Source organism: Chelon labrosus (assembly GCF_963514085.1).
Source record: "Chelon labrosus genome assembly, contig: SCAFFOLD_54, whole genome shotgun sequence".
Classification (NCBI taxonomy): domain Eukaryota; kingdom Metazoa; phylum Chordata; class Actinopteri; order Mugiliformes; family Mugilidae; genus Chelon; species Chelon labrosus.
In genome coordinates this window covers 210,811-231,545 of record NW_028181734.1, presented here as the reverse complement: position 1 = coordinate 231,545, position 20,735 = coordinate 210,811, and the positions used below count along the sequence as shown (strand labels likewise).

The following is a 20,735-nucleotide window of genomic DNA, read 5'->3' as shown; positions in this document are numbered from 1 at the left end:
CTACAAGCACAGACGGTACAATCAGCAGTGTTGGGATGTTAGAAAAACTGTAAATAGGCTATAGTACAAATAAAATAGTATAGTAAACTTTTCCGGGCTAGTTTATTTGTATTTATTTATCTGATTTAGCAGACTAAATACAAACATATGATACTAAATGTGACTATTATAAACAACCACCCTTAATAAATAGTAAAACGTGATTGACACATTATTGTGTCTGTAATAATAATCCAGTATTTAAATATGAAGTAAAATTGGTGGATAATATTTTTTTAATGTACATTTAATACCATAGATAGTTCTTTTATGACTTTAGCAGGCTATAGAAGGGTTCATGATATGGATCTATAAAAAGATTTTCACCTTGACCTGAAATCCGAGATGTTGTGGTGGGAGTTGATGGGACATGCGTGTGGACAAGCATCCAGGCCAAACGATTCAACGTAAACAAGCTGATCGGCCCCGCTTGGCCGAGTCTGTGGAAATTTCCACGTCCATGAGTCTGCAGTACAGCTCGCCTCACAACAAACTCATCCAAACCGGGTCGAAGGACACGCCCACCAAGCGAACCCTCTCGTTTGGAGACTTCCTATTGGCCAACTCGAAGGTGTGTCATCTAGGCTGACGTCAGTGGATGAAACGCTTTTAATAAAAAAATTAAATAAAATGTAGAAAACTCTTAGGAAGTCTACTGGGCTATAAACGCGAGGTGTAACTTTAGTGTGGCCAAATTAGCGCGCAGTCAGCGTTTCCGTTTTGTCTCATCCACTCATCCAACTCATGAATATTAAGTAGATCTGTGGAGACATAAGACCGGCCCCTGCACCGACGCTCTCTCATTCAGCATCCAACCAGTGCAACATCGCTTCCGAGCTTTCGTCAGACTTTTTTCCGCTCTGCCAGTAGATCCTGTGATTTCTAAAAGAGGCAGAAAAATGGCTTTGAGAGGGGCTCTTCTCCGTCTTGTCAGAACCCATGTGGGCCATGCGTGCCAACAAAGCAGAGCTCAGTCCGTGGCCGTCCTGGGCGCCCCGTTTTCGAGAGGACAAGTAAGATTTTTAAACATCACCCTGAGTTTTTATTTTTTATTTTTTATTATTTAAAATCATTAACATATATGTCTGTTTTTGTTTTTCTGACAGAAAAGAAGAGGCGTGGAGCACGGGCCAAAAGTGATCCGAGATGCGGGGCTCATCGACAGGCTGTCCAGTTTGGGTAAGTGAGGGTATAATAATGGAGCAGCCGGTGTAGTCGGTTATGTAACAGCCAGTGAACGGGTGTGACCGGCGCGGTTGGCATTAGAACAGACTTCTCTGTCCTCTCCGGCTTCCAGCATGGTTACATCACAAGGAGACAGTAAATATAAACACACGTCGCCTTGAGGAGATAGTGAGGGGAAGTGATTTCTTTCTCTTTTTTGTGTACTGATAACATCCATCACACAACTCTCTGGCCTTTTTTGTTCTTTTGCGCGCATTTTGAGATTAAACCCCACAATCACGTCGAAGCGATCAGCGCAAACGATGGCGCCCGTGACGTGCCACACGATTTCTGGGCACCTCGCAGACCTCAAGGTGCATTCCCCTTCTTCTTGTTCATACGGTGAACCGCATGCCCTCGTTGCCTCTTGAGTCACTCTGTTCCGCTGCACATGCTCGGTGAGGCGCAGGGAGAGGCTGACTAATTTATCCCCACTGTGTCGTCAGCCGAGGGCGCACTGTAACAACGCTTCCGTTTTGCTGTCCGGCTTCCCGCATCCAGACGCGGCTTCGAACATGAAAGGAGACACCGGGGGCGGAAAGAATCCCTGATGTTATTTTGGCAGCTCCTGTCAGCGGAGGCTGCATTGTGATTGAAATCCGACGCCTGCATATGAAAGAGCAGGAGTACTGTAAAAGAAAAGGGGGCTGCCACTTTGTAGTCAATAAGGTCACCGTGAAGTCACACTGCAGGCTGTGGTCCAGACACTGATAAATCCCCTCTGAGTAATGAGGACGCTGTAGATTAATATGCTGCCAGGGGACACATGGATGCAGCATGATTTAAAGTACACCAAATTGCCAAAACATTAGGAACACTGGAGGAAAGGAATGCATTCTGATGTAATAGTCCTGCACTAACTTTGTTTCATGGATGTTTTATTGTTCAGTTTATGTTGCAACAGCATCAGAAAGGTGGTAATTCATCCGGATAGATAGATAGATAGAATCATTACACAGAGATAGGAGGATTTACAGTCAGAAAAAGTAAAAATTAGGTACAATATATAAAAAGTATGTATAAAATATCCAAATATATATATAAACAATATATAAAGTATATATACTGTACTGTATTGCACTGTAACACATTATGTTACTTAGAAAATGGACTAAAATTGGGTTGCCAAAATAATAGAAACATGTGTAGCGGCCTCCAAAAAGTTAAATTCTGAGGAACCATAAGTCATAAAAGTCATAAAAGTCATAAAACTGATATTTAGGCTAGTGCTGGGCTGTTTTTACATTAGGCTGCATTAGTTTCCACCAGCGTACCTAGTTCACCACTCTTTGTTGGTATGATGACAAATTAAAGGGCGGCGCAAATATTGTTCTTAAATGTCTCATAAAAAAAAGTCAACTAAAGGCAGGACTATTGTATAAAGCATTACGTGCTGAAAACCAACACGTGCGTGTCAATATACTGGCTGTTGCACGGACGAGATTAAAACCAGGCTTTCACACGTAAGACTCGCCTGTTATAAATACACTCCCCGCAGAGAGCATGCCTGTCATAATGCCACTTAGTACCACTGTAAAGTCTGAGAATAAACTCTAATTGTCGATGATAGCAGCAGCTACCACTAGATGGGTCGAGGCCAGTGAGTTGCTTCCCGACAGTCCCAGAGGTTTACAGCATTTTTACACCAGGTAATCCTAGCTTGTCCTAGCTTGTCCGGTCGTCCAGACATCAACTCATCAGCTGTAGACACATCAGCTGTTGCGCAAGAGGCCCAGCTCTCCTCTTCCTCCCACGCAGCATTTCTGCACATTCAGGATTCAAGTGGCAGCTATGTCGAAGTAAAATATTTGGAGATCATGTTCCAAGAGTATTTTAAATTGACCCATATATAGAAGAAATAAATTAATATATAATTTAAAAAATAAGTGCTGATATGGCTAGAGATAGGATTTATATTCAGATTTCTGAGAACTAAATGTAATAGACAATGTTTTCAGTCAATATTTAGGTATTTTAATCTGCTGTTAGAAGTAAATTGTGTGTATTTTTTTAACTGGGTTTCCAGAAAGCTTTGCAGTCCTACTGTAAAACCTGAAAACTGCAGAGCTTTGGGAATTGTCCTCAGCTTAGATGCAATGCAATGGCTGGGATTCAACTTCCCGGTGGCGTGATGTCAAGTTGGCATCTCTGGAAAAAAGATACAGCTGCTGTGTCACTAACGGAGCCCAACGCATGAAACCAAGCACTGACTGAACTGAATGCCATCTTATCATCTTGCGATGTGTACTCTCTCTGTCTCTGTTTGTGATGTGTACTCTCTCTGCACTCAAACCGTTTTCATCAAGAATATTTATAATCAAACTAATAATCATGCGGATTTAAATGCACTGAACAGTGCACACACGCACTTAAAAAGGTTTTGACAGTGCTTTCAGACTTATGTAGGAGACAATTTGCAGCTTTAACACACTTTTGAATTGTCCTGCAAGAGATGCTCAGGGTTGCATCAAGACAAGGGCTATTCCTGTCCCATTCCTGTCCTGTCTTCTAATGGAAATGAACCACGCTGAGTTATATCAGCAGAGTAACACTACACTGCCATCAAGGCTCGCATTGCCAGAGGAACCCCAATGTGGCGGATCATATGACTTGTTTACTCCGCAGTCTGAGTCTCAGACGAAATGGAAATTTTCTGGCCTTTTTTTCTGAGGCCACCCGGTGGAGCTGCGGTCACTGAAACATGAGCCGAAGTGGAAAACAGGACAAATGGAAAGTGCTCAGTCACTAATGTTCCACTGGGTTTGAATGACTCATTAGACTGCAAAGTCAGGCATGTCCACGTGAAAAGCCAGGCCTCCCAGCAGCACCTGCAGTCAAAGGACAAATGTCCAAAATCTCCTGTATCGACCAGGTTGTGTCCATTAAACTGAACAAATAGAGCGGCTCGTCTTTAAGAGCATCTGTTTGATGTCTCTTTGTTTTTTTGTGTTCTCAGACTACTCTGTCCACGACTTTGGCGACCTCAACTTCCACTACCTGGAGAAGGATGAACCCTACATGGACGTGAAGTTCCCCCGCACCGTGGGAGCAGCAAATCAGATGCTGTCCGGAGCGGTGAGCAGAGCCATCGGAGCTGGCCACACTCTGGTCATGCTGGGAGGAGATCACAGGTAACCAGAGAACCGACCGAATCCGCACTGTGTAACTTCACCATGTGTGTTAATGTTGGGATGGATTGGCCCAGACGTAAACAGATATTCACGAGGCTGCTCCTCTTGCTTTCACAGCCTTGCTATCGGATCGGTGGGCGGCCACGCTCGCCAGTGTCCCGACCTGTGTGTCATCTGGGTCGACGCTCACGCCGACGTAAACACGCCCATGACTTCTCCGTCCGGAAACCTCCACGGCCAGCCTGTTGCATTCATGCTCAAAGAGCTGCAGGACAAGGTGAGCAGGGACATCCAGGATCTACTTTGTTTACACATATTCAAAAAACTGGAATACTACTTACAAGCACATACAATGTTTTCACAGCCATCTTCAAAATAAAATCATTTGTTAACGTCATATTTTATTATCTGTCCAAACAGATGCCAGAAATCCCTGGATTCTCCTGGACTAAGCCATTCCTCTCCTCAAGAGACCTGGTGTACATTGGACTACGGGATGTCGACCCCGGAGAGTAGTGAGTGATCACTTTAAAGAAACTCTCATGATGCTTGTTTTTCCAGCATGTGAATCGTTTTTAATGTCTTTTTTTTTTCGCTTCATTCAGCAACGTCCTGAAGGACCTGGGTATCCAGTACTTCACCATGAGGGATATCGACAGACTAGGCATCCAAAGAGTCATGGAAGTCACTCTTGACCATCTCCTGGCAAGGTACTGGATGTTTAACACATCAACGGGTTCAAGCAATTCATGTAAATAAAAGCACATTGCACGTTAAGTGAACTTTTAGTTAAACTTTCTTACCTTGTTGCACAGAAAACAGCGACCAATCCACTTGAGCTTTGACATCGACGCATTCGACCCGTCTCTGGCTCCCGCCACAGGAACACCAGTAAATGGAGGTTTGACCTACAGGGAGGGCATCTACATCACAGAGGAAATTCATAACACAGGTACAGATGACTAAAGACTTTAAAAGTGTTCAACCGTTTTTTGAGCTTTCTTTCATTGGTGTCTAACTGGCGAACGTATCGTCGTGCAGGTCTGCTGTCAGTCATGGACATGGTAGAGGTGAACCCCATCCTGGGGGCCAACAGCGAAGCCGTGGAGGCCACCGCCTCTTTAGCCGTGGACGTCATCGCGTCGTCTCTGGGGCAGACGAGAGAAGGAGCCCACGCGTCCATGGGCGTGATTCCCGCCGAGAAAAACGACACAGAGCAGCTCTGCCTCTGAGAGGGAGCAGCGAAGCAAAGCCATGAACTTTTATCGGCGTCATCGCTGAGCATTCCACTATTTTCAGTACAAGACTGCAAAAGACTGAATCTATTAGTAGCCGAAGTTTGCGCTCCCATCTCTGCTGTTAAAACATTATGTCTGGATTCACACTGGTAGTGCTAAGAGAAGACTTTAGAAACCACTACACCCAGTCATGGGACTACTTCTCATTGACGCTTCTAATACTAACTTATTTTGTTTCTGTATGTCATAACTTAATTGTAGACTGCCACATATTTATCTCGTGTTTGGTTTACAAGAGAATGAACCTGCCTCAGAGGTATGAAAACCTAAGCTTGACTTAGCTTAAAAGGTCACAGTCTAATGTAGGCGCGACGTTTTGTGGCTGTGCCAGTTAGTTAAAACTAGTATTGAGTTTTGGACCAGCTGTGGTTACTGTATTTTCCTTAGAGGTCACTTTTGTACTTTTTTTTTTTCTTTCCCACGATGAACTCACCAATACATGTCATAGGATTGCTTTGTGGCTACGTATCTACTACATCAGTATTCATGAAAACACATCACGTCCAGCGTTGACTCAAATGCTGACAAAATAACGAGTATTTGCATAATTAAGTTTGAAGTGATTTATTGTTTGTTCTAATATTTGACTTGATCTGGTCACTGAATTTATTGTGACTGTAACAAAGAGCTTCTATTTTGGTCTTCCATAAATGTGATTAGATTTTTCATTCATTTGTACAGGCGTCTCATTTCATCCTTCCTTAGTTTCACTTTAAGACAAAGGTACACGAGAGCTCCGCTAGTTTTATAATAAAAAAAATCAAAGAATCACCAAACGTGTAGCAATTCATCCTGAAGGGACAACGAATGTCTGCTTTACATCAATTAATCATGTATTTGTTGAGAACATTTCACTACCAATCACAAATGTGAACCTCACTGTGCCGCTACAGTGATATTCAAGGATTCACCAAAGTCAGTAGTCATGTTATCCTCTGGAAACAACAAATGTCGGTACATATTTATATGCCAAACCACCAGTAGAAGTTTTACAGGATAAGTAAAGCATTTGACACGGTGATAGTACTGGCAGTTAAGTCAGGGGCTCACCAAACCCATTAAGATTCGTCTTCTGGGGAGAATGAATGTCAGTACAAAATGTGGTGCCAATCAGTCAGTGGATGTTAAACCTTTTACGGGATTAGTGAAAGCTTTGAACTAATAAAAGGGGTAGCATAAAACTAAGGAGTCCACCAAATTTACCAGGATTCTTCTTCTGGGGACAATGAATGTTTAGCAAATACTATGATAAAAGTTACGTGAATACTTGAAAGAAACAAGAACTGGTGTTTGTACAACTATCGACACTTATTGGTGTTGTTTTTACAGGATAAGAAAAAATAAATTCTGTAATCATGGAGCTAGCAAAAAAAAAGGATTCATCTGGGGAATATGAACATCAGTACTAAATGTAGTGCCAATCAATCAGCGGATGTTAAACCTTTTACAGGATAAGCAAAGATTCATTAAAATTCATCTTCTGGGGACACTGAATGTTGTAACAAAACTAAGAGCCTAACGATCAACATACAAGTTAGGATAAGTTAAGAACTTGACACGATGATAGTACTGGTTGAAAGATCAGGAGCTCACCATATTCATTAGGGTTCATCTTCTGGGGGCATTGAATGTCAGTACAAAATTAAGTGCCAATCAATCAGCTGATGTTAAACCTTTAGCAGAACAAGCAAAGAATTTGTTTCCAATGATGGAGAGAAAAAAAAAACAAGGGCCCACCCAACTTTTTAGGATTCATCTTCTGGGGACAATGAATGTTGGTTGGAAAATTATGCGACAACCCATTAATAGCAGTTAACCGTTTTACAGGATAAGTTAACATTTTGAACTAATGATAGTGGTAACAGAAAAGTCAGGAGCTCACCAAATTTACCACGACTCATCTTCTGGAGACATCTTCTGAATGTCTGGACGAAAACCATCAACACACTTTAACATTTCACAGTATAAGTAAAGAATATGACCAGATGATGGCACTTTTTGAAAAGCTGGCACCCACAAAACTGCTTCTTCTGGGGACAATGAATGCTTGAACAAAACATTATGAGAAAAACTGAGTTCTTAAAAGAAACAGTAGCCAGTGTTGGTACTTTTATCTCAACTGTTACTCGTATTGCTGATAATATTAACGATTATTTACAGTTAACAACATATTGGATGATTTAAGATCTTCAAATGTATGCTTTGCACTTAACAATAGAGGTATAAATATGTGCTTTTCTTTAGCAAATATTAAAGCAATACTTTAGATAGAAGTAAAATCAAACTACTTCCTTTCCCCCCACCCCTCCTGCTCTCCACCTGCTCCACACAAGCAGGTCACCAAACATGTTTTTGTACCGTGCGTCACACCAGACAGGCATGATCTTGAAGCGGAAGAAAAACATAGTGGCAGATGTAACACTTCACTGACACCGCACCTAAAATAACCTCCTTATCACCAATTATTTGGGAATTAATTCCATAGTAACAGATGCTGTTTGTCCAGCACTAACCTGACCTGGTGCTTCAAGTCTGTTAGCTCCACAAAGGATGTTTTTTTGAATTGTCCTGCTCCCTTTCCTGGAAATATCAGATACGACTCCACGTGGAAGTTAAAGATTAGCTTTAATGACATGACGACGGTCAGATAAGGAATCAGGATAGCTATTTCTAACAGTGATTATTGTATGATACAGTGATGAGACATAAACTGTTAAGAATATCGAGGTTAAGACCTTTCGCAAATTTTTCACATTAACGTCTGTAATGAATCTGACCTCAGGTCTCATTCGTCAAACACTGGGATACTGGGAAAGGCAACATTAAAAGAACAGACTCTTCAGGAGCCATTTCTCTGCAGTTAAACTCTAACATGTTATGTATCCCAATCTGAGAATAATAAGTACCGTCACCAGCGAGTCTGCACACGTGGGAGTGAGCAGTAAGTCATTTGCTGATTTGGTTAAAATCTTAATCATCTCTGGTCTCTGCAGCAGCCAGAACACTCTCCTGCAGGGGAATCGCTGGCATTAACAGACTAATCAGTGCAAATCTCAGTTCAGAGAGCGTCTGGAGGTTTGGTCCATTAACAGTTTCTTGGATTTTGCCGCTCCAGTCCACTCCCAGGAAAGGTTCACTCCCACGAACAGGAGAAAAAAAAGAGTATTATTGCTGCTGGATAGTGAGTGGAGACAGATCCACAGACTGCTTTCAGGTCTATTTTCGGAAGAACTTCAGGTAAACCACAGCGCCCAGTATGGCCAGCTCCATTATAATGATGACGGCTAAAAGCAACTTGTTCGTCACCAGCCTACAAGACAGAAAAGAAGAGTGAGTGGAGGCTCTGGTCGAATGTCAATCGAGCATTTACAAAATACACCAATCACATCTGGATTAGAAAACAGAAAATTCGAATTTTTCATGTTTTTCGAGAGATATCCCCAACAGTTAGCAGATGAATTGATAATAAAATCATTATGTAAGTGTCCTGCAATTATTTGAACAACCAAATGTTTGTTTTAGTCATATTTAAACAAAGATGACAAATAGTGTGCAATAACTTATGTTTGCATATCTTTTATTATCTCACGTGCAATTTACATATTTAGAATTTAAATTTTTTACTTGATGTTTATTCACCGGTTATGTCTTTAAACTGTCTGCTGCTGCAATCTGCTGCAACTTCCCTAATGTGGGATAAATAAAGGCTTATCTTATCTTGCTTCTTACATCAGCTCCACAGATGTGATGATTTGATCTATCTATCTATCTATCTATCTATCGCAAGACATTTCAAGGTGTCACCAGAGGCTGTAGGATATTTCTCATTATATTTTACACAAGCTGCAGTCACCTTAAATGTCATAATATAATAACGAGAAGTAGAAGAGGAAGAGCTTCATGTTCACGTAAAAGTGAAACAATATCACAATCACAAAAAAGATGAGCGGCAGATTTGAGGAGACACCTCAAACTCAACAAACACAAACAAAAAAGCACGAGACGATTAAATGTGGCAGCACTTACCGCCGAGACATGGCACGAAGGATTTTTCTGCTTCGACTGAGGTTCTCTCCCGTATCTATCAACTGCATGGAAACAATTGAACAAACCACGGTTAGATTATTTAAAAAACATAATGCAACTAAATGGTACCAGCCCAAACTGCACCCCTCACGTTTTTTTTCCGGAGGGTGACAAGGATTCACAACTCACTCTGTTTCTGGTCCGGTCCAGCTGCTCCCTCTGTTCGCCCAGCTCCTCGATGATATCGGTGCCGATGTGCTCTGCCTCAGCGGCGAGGCGCTGGCTGCGTTCAATGCTCTGACTGGCATTGTTCAGAGAGTCCGTGCCCTGGAGTAGCAGAGTTCTCTGGGACTGCAGGTGTGACTGTATTGGGGGGGGGAAATGGTCCCAAGCTCAGCACAAGTTATACTAATCCTGACAACATACACCAGGTAGTGCAGTGTTTGCAATTAAGGTGTTCATATAATTTAAATACTGTAAGAAATCACAGAGATATTTAACTGGTAACAGCCCCACACTCACACTCTGTTGATTCTGTGATGAATAGATGCCCTGATGCACCGGTTGGGAAGAGGAGCCAAACGCAGGTGCCGAGTTTTTCATGTCCCTCTGCAGCTTGCCAAGATCCCGGCGGTACAGGCGCAGCTTCGTATTCATAGTATTCCGGTAGGACGGGGGAGCAGAACGCAGCTCGTCTTCCATTCCTTGTAACTGGTGTGATGCCAAACAAAGTTCTATTAGTCTCAATTTGTTCTTAGCTAAGCCACAAGTTCACACATGTATCCGTGAGTGTTTTTTTGTCCGGTGTGAGAAAAAGAACAGTTTCATCACAAAAAACAAGAACTCTCTGTTCATTTTTCAGTTTCAGGGAGTGTGTCGTGTAGAGTAATAAACGGTGGATTACTCTTTTGCAGAACTTGTCAAAACCGGCTTGTACTGACTGTACTGACTTTGCTAGTAGACTTTGCTAGTAGTGGAAAGTAACAGGAGTTCATCTCTGAAGGATAATTCTGTCCTACATCAAAGTTAATATCTTATTTCAATGTACGAGGCACGAGGCTGGACCCTCTGGCTACTGTAGCAGAGAGCAGGACACTTAAAAAACTAACAAGTATCCTGGACAATGCCAGTCACCCTCTGCACACGACCATCAGTAGCCAGAGAAGCACCTTCAGCGAGAGGCTGCTCCTCCCAAGGTGCAGGACAAATAGACTGAGGAACTCTTTTGTCCCCCGTGCCATCAGACTGTACAACCACCACTCACTTGGGGGGAGGAGGACAAAAAGGAAAGGGCCTGAATGACTTTTTTAACTAATCTGCAATAGTAAAGTAAAGTGCAATAACAGTGTATGTACAGTCATGTACAGTCACAATATTTATTTCTCTATTTATGCAACAACCATGCATGTACAGTCAATATTTATTTTTGTATTACTATTTTTATTATTCTTCACTGGGTGTATTGGTATTCTGGGCTTTTTATACTGTCTCCTACATGTATGTCTGAAAGTGCTGGTTGCGATGGAGATGTCAATTTCCCTGCGGGAACCTCCCAAAGGGATCAATAAAGTCGTCTATCTATCTATCTATCTATCTATCTATCTATCTATAAATCTATCCTCAAAAACATTTTAGAAGGAACTTTGGCTTTATTTTACTATACTTGTTCAACGTTTGCGTTTATAAAAAAAATAAAAAAACACTTCATTAAATCAGATGCATGTATTTACACTGAACATACCAATATTGTATTAAAAAAGTATTTTAAGGAGGGAAAACGAGGATAGGCCAAATAGTTTTTTGCTACTAGTTTTCATATGGTTGAGTTTGGGTTAGGATTTATTTTGCCTTCTGCTTGGTGTCCCTTACACTACTTTACTGCTTAAACCATATTGAAGTTTCCTGGACAATCCCCTGCGTCTTACGCTTGACGTGTTCAGGATATAACAAAGAAGTGAAACCTACGCAAAAAAAAACATTTAGTCAAGTCATTAATGTATTAACGGTAACAGAGGGGAAACAAACAGAGGAGAAAATTCATGCTAAATGAAACCACAGTGCATGTGGTCACAACAATGAGGTCAAAACAACCAACCCAACCAAATAACAACTGGGTGCATAAACGTCAGCAGCTTTTGAGAGTGAAAGGGTGGCATATTTGGAAAAAAACTGGTCAAAATCTGTGAAAGGGGCGGGAAGTGCCATGGTGCAAAAAAAAAAAGATGTTGCACACTTAGCAATCTCATATCGCTCTGATTATATTTCATGAGGGGTTTTTTAGCCCGCTCTCATTTCTATAAATGCCGTAAACAAAATTTGAGCACGACAGCTTAAGCATGACTTATCATACACCTCAATTGCCAGTGAAAATGAATACACACTTACATAATAAGCCAGCACTAAATCTTAGCTTTGTGAAGGGTACGGCATTCGGCATTTGATTAAAATACCAAAGAGAACTGTTGATGCAACTCTGTTTTCAATTTGGAGGCTGTGGTTTGTAGAGATGTTGGAGCGTGTTGTGTTGTACCGACACATATTATTTTAACGATGCCATCATAGTCAGTGCAGCACCACAAACGACATCCTCCAAAGCGATCATGCAACTGGGTTACACCCTTTCTTATGCAGTTTTCAACAAAAACTGGACATTAAAACAGTCGTGCGTTATACTAGACATGCATTCTTGCACTATTGTACCTAATGTGTTGTAGATTTGGCAAGTGAGTGCACTTCAACAATACCAGTGCCTTTCAAAATGACACCTGTCTACATCTTAATAATGGGATTTATGTCTGTGGTATTAAACTGCACTGGTTTTAGTCAGCTGCACTGAACTGACTGGCACCTGAGAGTATATTTCTTATCTTAACTCTTATTTAAATGGACAAACAGTCTGCTATACACGAATAAGGCCAGTCAAGAGGTTTAGTTAAACGTACAGGTAGGTAAAGGTTAGCCGAGGTGTAAATACACTTTAGCTAGCAACAACTTAACAAGATAAACAAGAGTGCTGCTCACCACTTCCTCTGCCTCCCCCTGCCTCTCATCAAAAGTCCTCACCAGCCTCTTCCTCTCCTCTGCAGGGATGAGAACACAAGTTTAACGACACAGCCGAAGTGTCAGCTAAAGCCAGCTAGCTTAAACAACAACAACACAAACTGTTTACCTCCGTGGCTTTTCAGAACCCTCTCTGGCATTAGCTTGAGCTCCTCGTACAGAGACTTGTACATTTCGTGTAACTTCTCGAATTCCTCCGACGACATTTTGCAGTAACTATAGCTTTACTTTTATACAGAAAATATCCTTTGTCTTTTTTATTTTGTATAAGATACAACTCTAGCTGCGGTCTGTTAGCTGATCTTGTGGTTTTGCTTTGATGATAATCAGATCCCCGGGACTCTTCCGCATGATGCCTCTTGTGACACAGCGTCTTAAACTCCGGAACAAAAATGAAATATAAAAACATTTTAGTGTAACTATTTTTAATAGAAATGAAAGTGGATTAAATTTCACATTCAGTGTAGAATTTAACCTCATATAACAATACAAAATATTGTGCGAAAACAATTAAAAATTACGTCAATTATTATTTTACACAGGCACCGCGAAGGCAGCTTTAATGGCGCCTTCTGGGAAGTGTAGTTTCAAAACAAATCTGGCTGAGATTGCACTAGTTTTCTGTTCTTTTTGACAATAAATGCTGTAGTATGCGTTTATATTTAAACTGAATGTATTAGAAACAGTAAATAAATCTATAGAAATTATTTTAATGCCGCTTTTTTTTAAATGACAGCTTTTGAAAACTACATTCCCATGATTCTGTTCGCGGTGTATCGTGCCCCCTCCCTCCCACCCCCAGCCTCCTGCTGCGTTTAGCTGCTCGTAATGGTTTGACATCAGCTGTTCTACCGACACAACAGTAGCATCCTGCTGGAAGACACAGGACTCCGTTGCATTATGTTTCTTTTATTAATTGTCGGGGGCCTCGGGGTGACGACGCTGCTGGTGCTTGTGTTTGCACCACACATACGGTAAGCTCCAAATTATTAGTCCACTGTTTCACTATAAATCCAGGCTGATTGCATCTTGGCTGACATTATATTGCACTGGTGTGATTATTGCGATTTTTCACTTCCATTATGTTTGGTAAAAACATAATGGCCCTTTTATTTAATGCAACTCATTGTCATTTTAATGCATTTTCCTTCACTGGTGGTTTCACACGGCGCTGATGGATTTTTTTTTTTCCCAGCAGAAAATTGGTGAAATAATAGAATAACTGAGCTGTGGGAGTTTTTGCATAGAGATGAATCGTGTGTCTTCCATCTGCGCTGCTCGGGCCTATCAGGTGCTTGAGCGTGGGAGGAGTTATATTTGTGTGGATTACTCCAACAGAGCTATTGGCTGTGGGGCGGCCCTGCTCAGTGGCGTGTGTTGCACATTTATGTACTGGTCGTTATTCAAGTTTCTCTGTGAATATTTATTAGAGTCTGCCCATATGTCCAGCCCTAGAGGTGACTGCAGAGGGGGCAACTATTGAGCTGCCTGCTCTGTGTATGTCAGTGTGTGTGGTATTAATCAGAAGTGATTGTGTGTCAATAGAAGATATGCAGCAGGGGGAGTCTGCAAGTCCACAGTTCGTCTGGATGGGAAGACAGTTCTCATCACAGGAGCCAACACAGGGATCGGGAAGGAGACAGCACTGGACCTGGCAATGCGAGGTGACTCTACATTACCGTGCAGCACAGAGCCCCTTTAGCAACCTGCTACTGAGAGAAAACAGCAGGCAATAGGATTAAAATCAGAGTATTGATCACCTTTTTTCTCAAAATAGCCAAATCACCTCATGATACAGTAACTGTATCTTGCATTACTATGCAATTCATACAGTATCGTATGCAGTTAATACTGCTGCCCCTCATTTTAAGATGTAAAGTCCCCAAAAATGCAGTTTTGTTTCTGTTGGCAATGTAAGCAAAGGCCCCACTAGTTACTGTTTGGCCCTCGGCTGCACAGTTTCTGGACAAACCCTGTGGGCTGTATGCTCTTGCATGGCTAATGCAGCTGCAGCCTCGAGCTGCATCCTCATGGCAAAAACGTTGAAACCTGACTGATTGTTTTAAGCTTGGTAAGCTTTAAGCTTTTGACCATGCTTCGTAGGCATTTCCATGTTGTCCACAAAAACACCCTTAAAACACCTTGAATTGAATAACACCACACGTGGGTAGCTTTAAACCGTCATGTAAATATTTTGTGCAGTTTTGTTCAGGAAAGATCAAAAATCTGAAAAATCCCAAAAGAATATTAGTGTATTGTGAGCGCTGTTTTTATTTTCAAAGAACCTCAAGATTTCTTGAATTTACAGCATGTAATTAGCATATATAGCTTTTTTTTTTCCAATCAACTAGTCGTGTTGCAAAAGCCAACCGTTTAGCTTGAAGAATGATGTAAAATGTGGCTTAATTATGAAAAGTGCTTTCATCGTGTCTCATCTTCTTTGATGTAATGCAATTTCTGTTATGTTCATAGCTTAGCCGTAGCTTATTTCTCACGTGACAGGGGCTCGGGTGATCATGGCCTGCCGAGACGTGGAAAAGGCAGAGGAGGCTGCAGCCAGCATACGAGCAACGTGCCCCAAAGCAGAAGTGGAGGTCAGAGAGCTCGATCTGGCCGACACCTGCTCCATACGAGCCTTCGCGCAGAAATTCCTGAGAGGTGAGCTACAGTTATGCATTCACGTCAGCGTACGGGGCGTTGTTATTAACACGTTTCATAGCTGACACGGTTTTTGTTTTTCGTCTTGGTTGTGTTCTCTTCCTCAGAGGTCAAAGAGCTTCACGTCCTCATCAACAACGCCGGAGTGATGATGTGCCCCTACACAAAGACTATCGATGGCTTTGAGATGCATATTGGAGTCAATCATTTGGGTAGGACCTTCACCAGATATCTGCTGCATCCAATAACTCAAAGGAAAAACAGTCTTACTGCACTGCCTACATGTACCAGGATGCCATTTGACTAAAACACCATAAAAACAACACATATAGTTAGCAAGTAACATTCAAATAGCACAAATATTTTGAGAAAAACACCTATTCAGTGTCGTTCTAGCGTATAGCTATTAATTTGTGGGCCAAACTCAAAAATGCTAATGCAGCTGCAGCCTCCAACTGTCCCCCTCTTTGTAGCTCCCTGCTTTCTCTTGCCACTGCTAGAAATTAAAAGTTGGCTGTCTTACCTGAGGATAAACTGTCAGTAGTCATTTAGTAGTAGGTAGTTTTAGACGTATTTTCATCTTTGGACCCCGATTGAGTGTTTGAAAATTACAACTTTTCACTAAAACACTAAGAAAACAGTGGTTAAATCGTAAGTTATACCAATCAGTGTCAAAAGCAGGAACTGTTATTTCAGTAATAAAATACATTATGGTTATGCGTCTTACTTCTGGCAGGTCACTTCCTGTTGACCTACCTCCTCATCGGGATTCTGAAGCGCAGCGCTCCGGCCCGGATCGTGGTGGTCTCCTCTCTGGGACACAATTTTGGCTGGATCCGCTTCCACGACCTCCACAGCCAGGGCAGCTACCACAGCGGATTAGCGTACTGCCAGAGCAAGCTGGCAAATGTGCTCTTTACCAGAGAGCTGGCGCGCAGACTCAAAGGTACGAATCATGGGAAGGAAGACAGATGAGCTGCTGTGCTCTGGCAAACAGAGCAGTAGCAGAAGCTGAATCGCTGATGTTTTATGCCAAATTTAAAATAACTTTCAATTTCAGGGCATTTATAATGAGCTGTTACTTTAAGAGGTAAAAAGTCTCTGATTGCTTTCACAGACACCAACGTGACGGTGAACTCGGTCCACCCCGGAACGGTAAACTCTAACCTCACCAGACACTCGACTCTCATGACGATATTTTTCACCGTCCTGTCCATGTTCCTGAAAACACCACGGGAGGGAGCACAGACGAGCATCTACTGCGCCGTGGCGGAGGAGCTGCACTCTATCTCTGGGAAGCACTTCAGGTAAGGAGATGACAAGCTCATTAAGACATCTTCAGACATGTAAACACAGAAGCTGAACATGGACGCAAATGTGCGACTCCTGCAGGGAAGGCAGGGGTTAGCGTAGCAGTGGAAACCTGTAAAATCCATTTGGTATCTGATCTCATCGTCTTTATTAAAGTGTTTCATTCCCTAGCGTCTTGTGCAAAACCACAAGAAAGATGCCAGTGTCTTCCACATGGTTTTGCCTTTAGACAGTTTGCAATTTTTATTACTGTTATTACACTTGAAAATGAAGGGGGATGGAAATGAATGGCCCATCAAGCTGCTGTGGTGAGACCAGTGTAGTCATTTAAGATGTGGCCAATGATTCAGAGGAGAGGAGCCAGGCTATGGATGACTTCATAACCCCTTTTTTCTGTTCGTCTAATACCAACTGTTAATGCAATTAAGGCGGTACCAAGTACTCTAAACGAAGCGAATGAAGACCAATGGGAGCGACCGACACAGCTGACTGACATGTGATGCAAACGTGAAGCCACCTCCCACCACCACTTAGGTTCCTATCAACCAAATTCACCAGGCTGATCACAGGCTTGGATGCTCTACTACCAGATATCTCCCTTGCTCGTTTCACTCCGTGTACAAGAGGGTAACCTAGGCAACCAGAGCCTCTGGCATCCACTAGCAGCCAGCTGACTGCTACAGAGAGGCGGACGACGAGCATGAGGGATTATTCCAGTCGAACCATTTTTATCCACTTTAGGACCTCTTGCATTCTCACTGTTTGTCGCAGCGTGTACTGTTTTCTACCGTAGCGCTTCGTTGTATGAGTTAAAGCTGCACACAGTTTATTAAAATGTACACCAGCGAGACTAAGAGTCTATGTGAGGCTCATTAAATGCTAATGTTAGCATGCTAATGTTAATGGATTCTAATGTTTTCATTGTCATAATGTTGCATGTTAGCAAGCTAACATTTTTGGTATGGCATTAAACTCAACAGCTGAGCCTAACTGTAATGTCCTTAGGTTTACATACACCGAACAGGCAAAACATTATGACCACCTTCCTAATATTGTGTAGGTCTCCCTTGTGGTGACTCATCAGAGAATGGACATGTGCCTTCTGAGGGTGTCCTGTGGTGTCTGGCTACAGGATGTTGTTTTTTGGGGGGGTGGTATCCCACAGATACTTGATCAGTTTGGGATCTAGTGAATTTGGAGGCCAGGTCAGGCCAGGTGTCAGGCTAGGTGTCAGGCTGCATCCTGCTGGGGACGGCTGCTGCCATCAAGGAGTGTCATTGCTATGGGGTGGGGGTGCCTGGTCTGGTCTAGGTGGGAATGCCAGGTCCAAAAGTTTCCCAGCAGAACACTGAATTGTCACAAGGTGGTCAATGTCATTTACTTCTCCTGTCAGTGGTTTTAATGTTGTGGCGGATCAGTGTATGTAGGACAGAAACTCATTCTTTAGTTGATCCTATTACTGGCCTCTCAATGACGTTAGAGGAAAAGTCAGGGAATATTCAAGCTTATTAAGAATCTAAATCTTGTGCACAGTGTTTGCGTTTACCAAACTTTAGAATAATCCAGCAGTTACCAAAGTGCAGGCGGGTGGAGCGTGCCTCGAGGCTTGCAACGAGCACGGCTAAAAATGTAAACCCTCTCAGCTTGTTTGACTTTAGGAAAACACCCAGAGGACTGTTGTAGCCCGTCCTTTTTTTATCCTCGCTATTCAAATTTTGTCCACAAAGTAGTTAAGCACTGTCGACACGGATTAAAGTGCAGGAGGGGAGGGTGCTGGATGTGCTCCAGGGTTCAAAAAAAGCAACTTCACTATCAAAAAAAAAGGTTCGACCGACGCTTATGATCACACACACAAGGTCAAAGAGAAATTAGACGACTGCACTCAAAGCGATGACTCGTCTCTATTATTAGCTGTTATGTAATAGCCATTCCTCCTCCTTTCATTTCAGCGACTGCGCCCCTGCCTTTGTGGCCCCACAGGGAAGAAGCGAGGACACGGCGAGGAGACTCTGGGACGTCAGCTGTGAGCTCCTTGGCATCGAGTGGGACTGATTCAGCTTTTAAAACAGGCACCTATCTCAGTTCTCCCAGGAGTTACCATTCATTTCATTTTTTTTTTTTTTTTTTTTTTCCTCCCCCCATTATGGTTTTGATGTTCTGTACATTGAATACCTAATAAGCAGTCAGGTAAGTCAAGTAAGAGGTGATGTGGAGCTGCTTTTTTTTTGTGTAATAATGTAGTAATTACATTATAGTAATTTGAGTATTTTGGTGCTCTACGACAGCTCGCCAAACCAAAACCACTCAACAATATTATCGTGTAAACACAAAAGACCTTTTTGACTATTTTTGTGACACAGTGTGAACGCAGTGTAAGCAAAAAAGCAACTTGATGTGTTGTAGTGCTTTAGGATACAGTGAAGGGTCAACGCAGGGTAAAAAAAGAAAAAAAAAAAAAGACCAGCATCTTTATCAGTCCTTGCTTTTTTTCTTTCTTTTTTTTTTTTTTAAATTTATCCAGAATCAGCTTGATTTTTGTGCCAGCATTTACTAAAACAATTGCAGGGGTTCTTTATAGTGTTTCTAGGTTGATAAAAATAAAAACTTATCGCATAAGTCTGAGCCACAATTCCCGCTTCAATTGCGATTGTGTGATAACTGTACAGGCCGACGTACGAGATAGGGCTTTTCTATTTCAAACTAATTCCGAGCTGGAATCATGTCATCGCGATGACGGCAGCTAATTCCCCCCCCCCCCCTTCCTCATCGACACCGTCCGCACATTCCTGGAGGAATTGGTTTTACATCGGTAGAAGGATCTCCCTACGTCATGTTTCCTTTGCAGCATTCACAAACAAAGTTGCCAAGAGTTTACATTCTGTGTTTTATACCAGTGAAACATGCCTTTTACTACACTTGCATTCATGTTAAGAGTTGAATGTTTACATTTTATGTAAATAAACGGAAATGTTACTATCACGTTGTCGGTGTTAAGTCCTTGGAAATGAAGGAATGGAATGAACGCGTGGCTGCATGAATGGAGAGAATGACTATCGTCACTGGCACAGGCATCTGTAAATCAGGCAGCTTCCTATTTAGGTCAATATAACCTAACAGACGTACGGTCGGTAGATGACTCACATTGGAAAGGTTGTATGATTGTAGCATAGAACAGTGATTGATACGTCTGATAATACATTCATTCATTCATCTTCTGGGGCTGAAGCCTATCCCAGCTGTCATCAGGTGAGAGGCGGGGTACACCCTGGACAGGTCTCCAGTCTATCTCAGGGCTAACACAGAGAGACACTCACACCTACGCCCAATTTAGAATCACCAATGAACCTAACCAGCATGTCTTTGGACGGTGGGAGGAAGCCGGAGTATCCGGAGAGAACCCACGTAGGCACAGGGAGAACATGCAAACATGTGAGGCATCAGTGCTAACCACCACACCACTGTGCCGCCCACGTCCGATAATTATTCTCTTTAAAGCTGCAGTGTAAAACCTTCCGTCTCCCCCTTCTGGCAGTGAAAGTAATTACATAACCACTGTCAACAAACGCACATTATGTTTGCCTACAGTGTGCAGTCCTGGTTACTCTCCAACACAGGACTCTTTTGTTTTTCCTTCATTGTTTCCAACCATAGAGACTCATACAATCATGAGAGATTGCTGGTTGAATGTCACCACTGACGCCAGATTTAAAACTAGCAGTTTACTGTGAAATACACAGAGTTATACAGCCCGTATGACCGGCCGCATTGTGTGAACCCATTCAGGGAGGCTGTGAATGTAGCGTAGGTTCATTAATATATAAAAGTCCTGGACTACAGCTTTAATAATTGATATATTCTTCAGTTTATAGAAACCAGTGAAAACACCTCCTTTCTAATTTCTTATTTTGTTATTATCAAAGAAAAAATATCACATTTTGGAGGAGCTGGAACCAGTGTTTTAATTAATTAATTAATTTCCTGTCTAGTA

General features: G+C 42.2%; 3 protein-coding genes across 3 annotated transcripts; 2 read left to right on the top strand and 1 right to left on the bottom strand.

The window, feature by feature from the left end:
• Positions 1-854: 854 nt before the first annotated feature.
• arg2 (arginase 2) lies at positions 855-6,358 on the top strand. Its single transcript, XM_084575167.1, has 8 exons — positions 855-1,052; positions 1,146-1,218; positions 4,220-4,394; positions 4,512-4,671; positions 4,815-4,909; positions 5,000-5,104; positions 5,210-5,346; positions 5,436-6,358. Exons 1-8 carry the CDS (start codon positions 939-941, stop codon positions 5,624-5,626), a joined length of 1,050 nt encoding a protein of 349 aa, XP_084431293.1. The 5' UTR covers positions 855-938; the 3' UTR covers positions 5,627-6,358.
• Positions 6,359-6,477: 119 nt separating this feature from the next.
• Positions 6,478-13,143, bottom strand: vti1b (vesicle transport through interaction with t-SNAREs 1B). The gene is made up of 6 exons (XM_084575168.1): positions 12,888-13,143; positions 12,740-12,798; positions 10,241-10,429; positions 9,908-10,081; positions 9,719-9,780; positions 6,478-9,002 (listed from the first exon to the last, which is right to left on the bottom strand). The coding sequence occupies exons 1-6, from the start codon at positions 12,982-12,984 to the stop codon at positions 8,909-8,911; spliced, it is 675 nt and encodes a 224-aa protein (XP_084431294.1). The 5' UTR covers positions 12,985-13,143; the 3' UTR covers positions 6,478-8,908.
• Positions 13,144-13,569: 426 nt separating this feature from the next.
• Positions 13,570-19,962, top strand: rdh12 (retinol dehydrogenase 12). The gene is made up of 7 exons (XM_084575176.1): positions 13,570-13,752; positions 14,324-14,442; positions 15,281-15,436; positions 15,544-15,648; positions 16,173-16,382; positions 16,554-16,743; positions 18,697-19,962. Exons 1-7 carry the CDS (start codon positions 13,679-13,681, stop codon positions 18,797-18,799), a joined length of 957 nt encoding a protein of 318 aa, XP_084431302.1. The 5' UTR covers positions 13,570-13,678; the 3' UTR covers positions 18,800-19,962.
• Positions 19,963-20,735: the final 773 nt, after the last annotated feature.

Coding starts and splice junctions, on each gene's coding strand:
- vti1b (XM_084575168.1), bottom strand. CDS start 12,984: ATGTCGTCGGAGGAATTCGAGAAGTTACACGAAATGTACAAGTCTCTG. Junction 12,799..12,887: donor GGTTCTGAAAAGCCACGGAG/GTAAACAGTTTG, acceptor TCATCCCTGCAG/AGGAGAGGAAGAGGCTGGTG. Junction 9,781..9,907: donor TGGACCGGACCAGAAACAGA/GTGAGTTGTGAA, acceptor GTTTCCATGCAG/TTGATAGATACGGGAGAGAA.
- arg2 (XM_084575167.1), top strand. CDS start 939: ATGGCTTTGAGAGGGGCTCTTCTCCGTCTTGTCAGAACCCATGTGGGC. Junction 1,219..4,219: donor CGACAGGCTGTCCAGTTTGG/GTAAGTGAGGGT, acceptor TTGTGTTCTCAG/ACTACTCTGTCCACGACTTT. Junction 5,105..5,209: donor CTTGACCATCTCCTGGCAAG/GTACTGGATGTT, acceptor CTTGTTGCACAG/AAAACAGCGACCAATCCACT.
- rdh12 (XM_084575176.1), top strand. CDS start 13,679: ATGTTTCTTTTATTAATTGTCGGGGGCCTCGGGGTGACGACGCTGCTG. Junction 15,437..15,543: donor CGCGCAGAAATTCCTGAGAG/GTGAGCTACAGT, acceptor TCTCTTCCTCAG/AGGTCAAAGAGCTTCACGTC. Junction 16,383..16,553: donor GCTGGCGCGCAGACTCAAAG/GTACGAATCATG, acceptor TTGCTTTCACAG/ACACCAACGTGACGGTGAAC.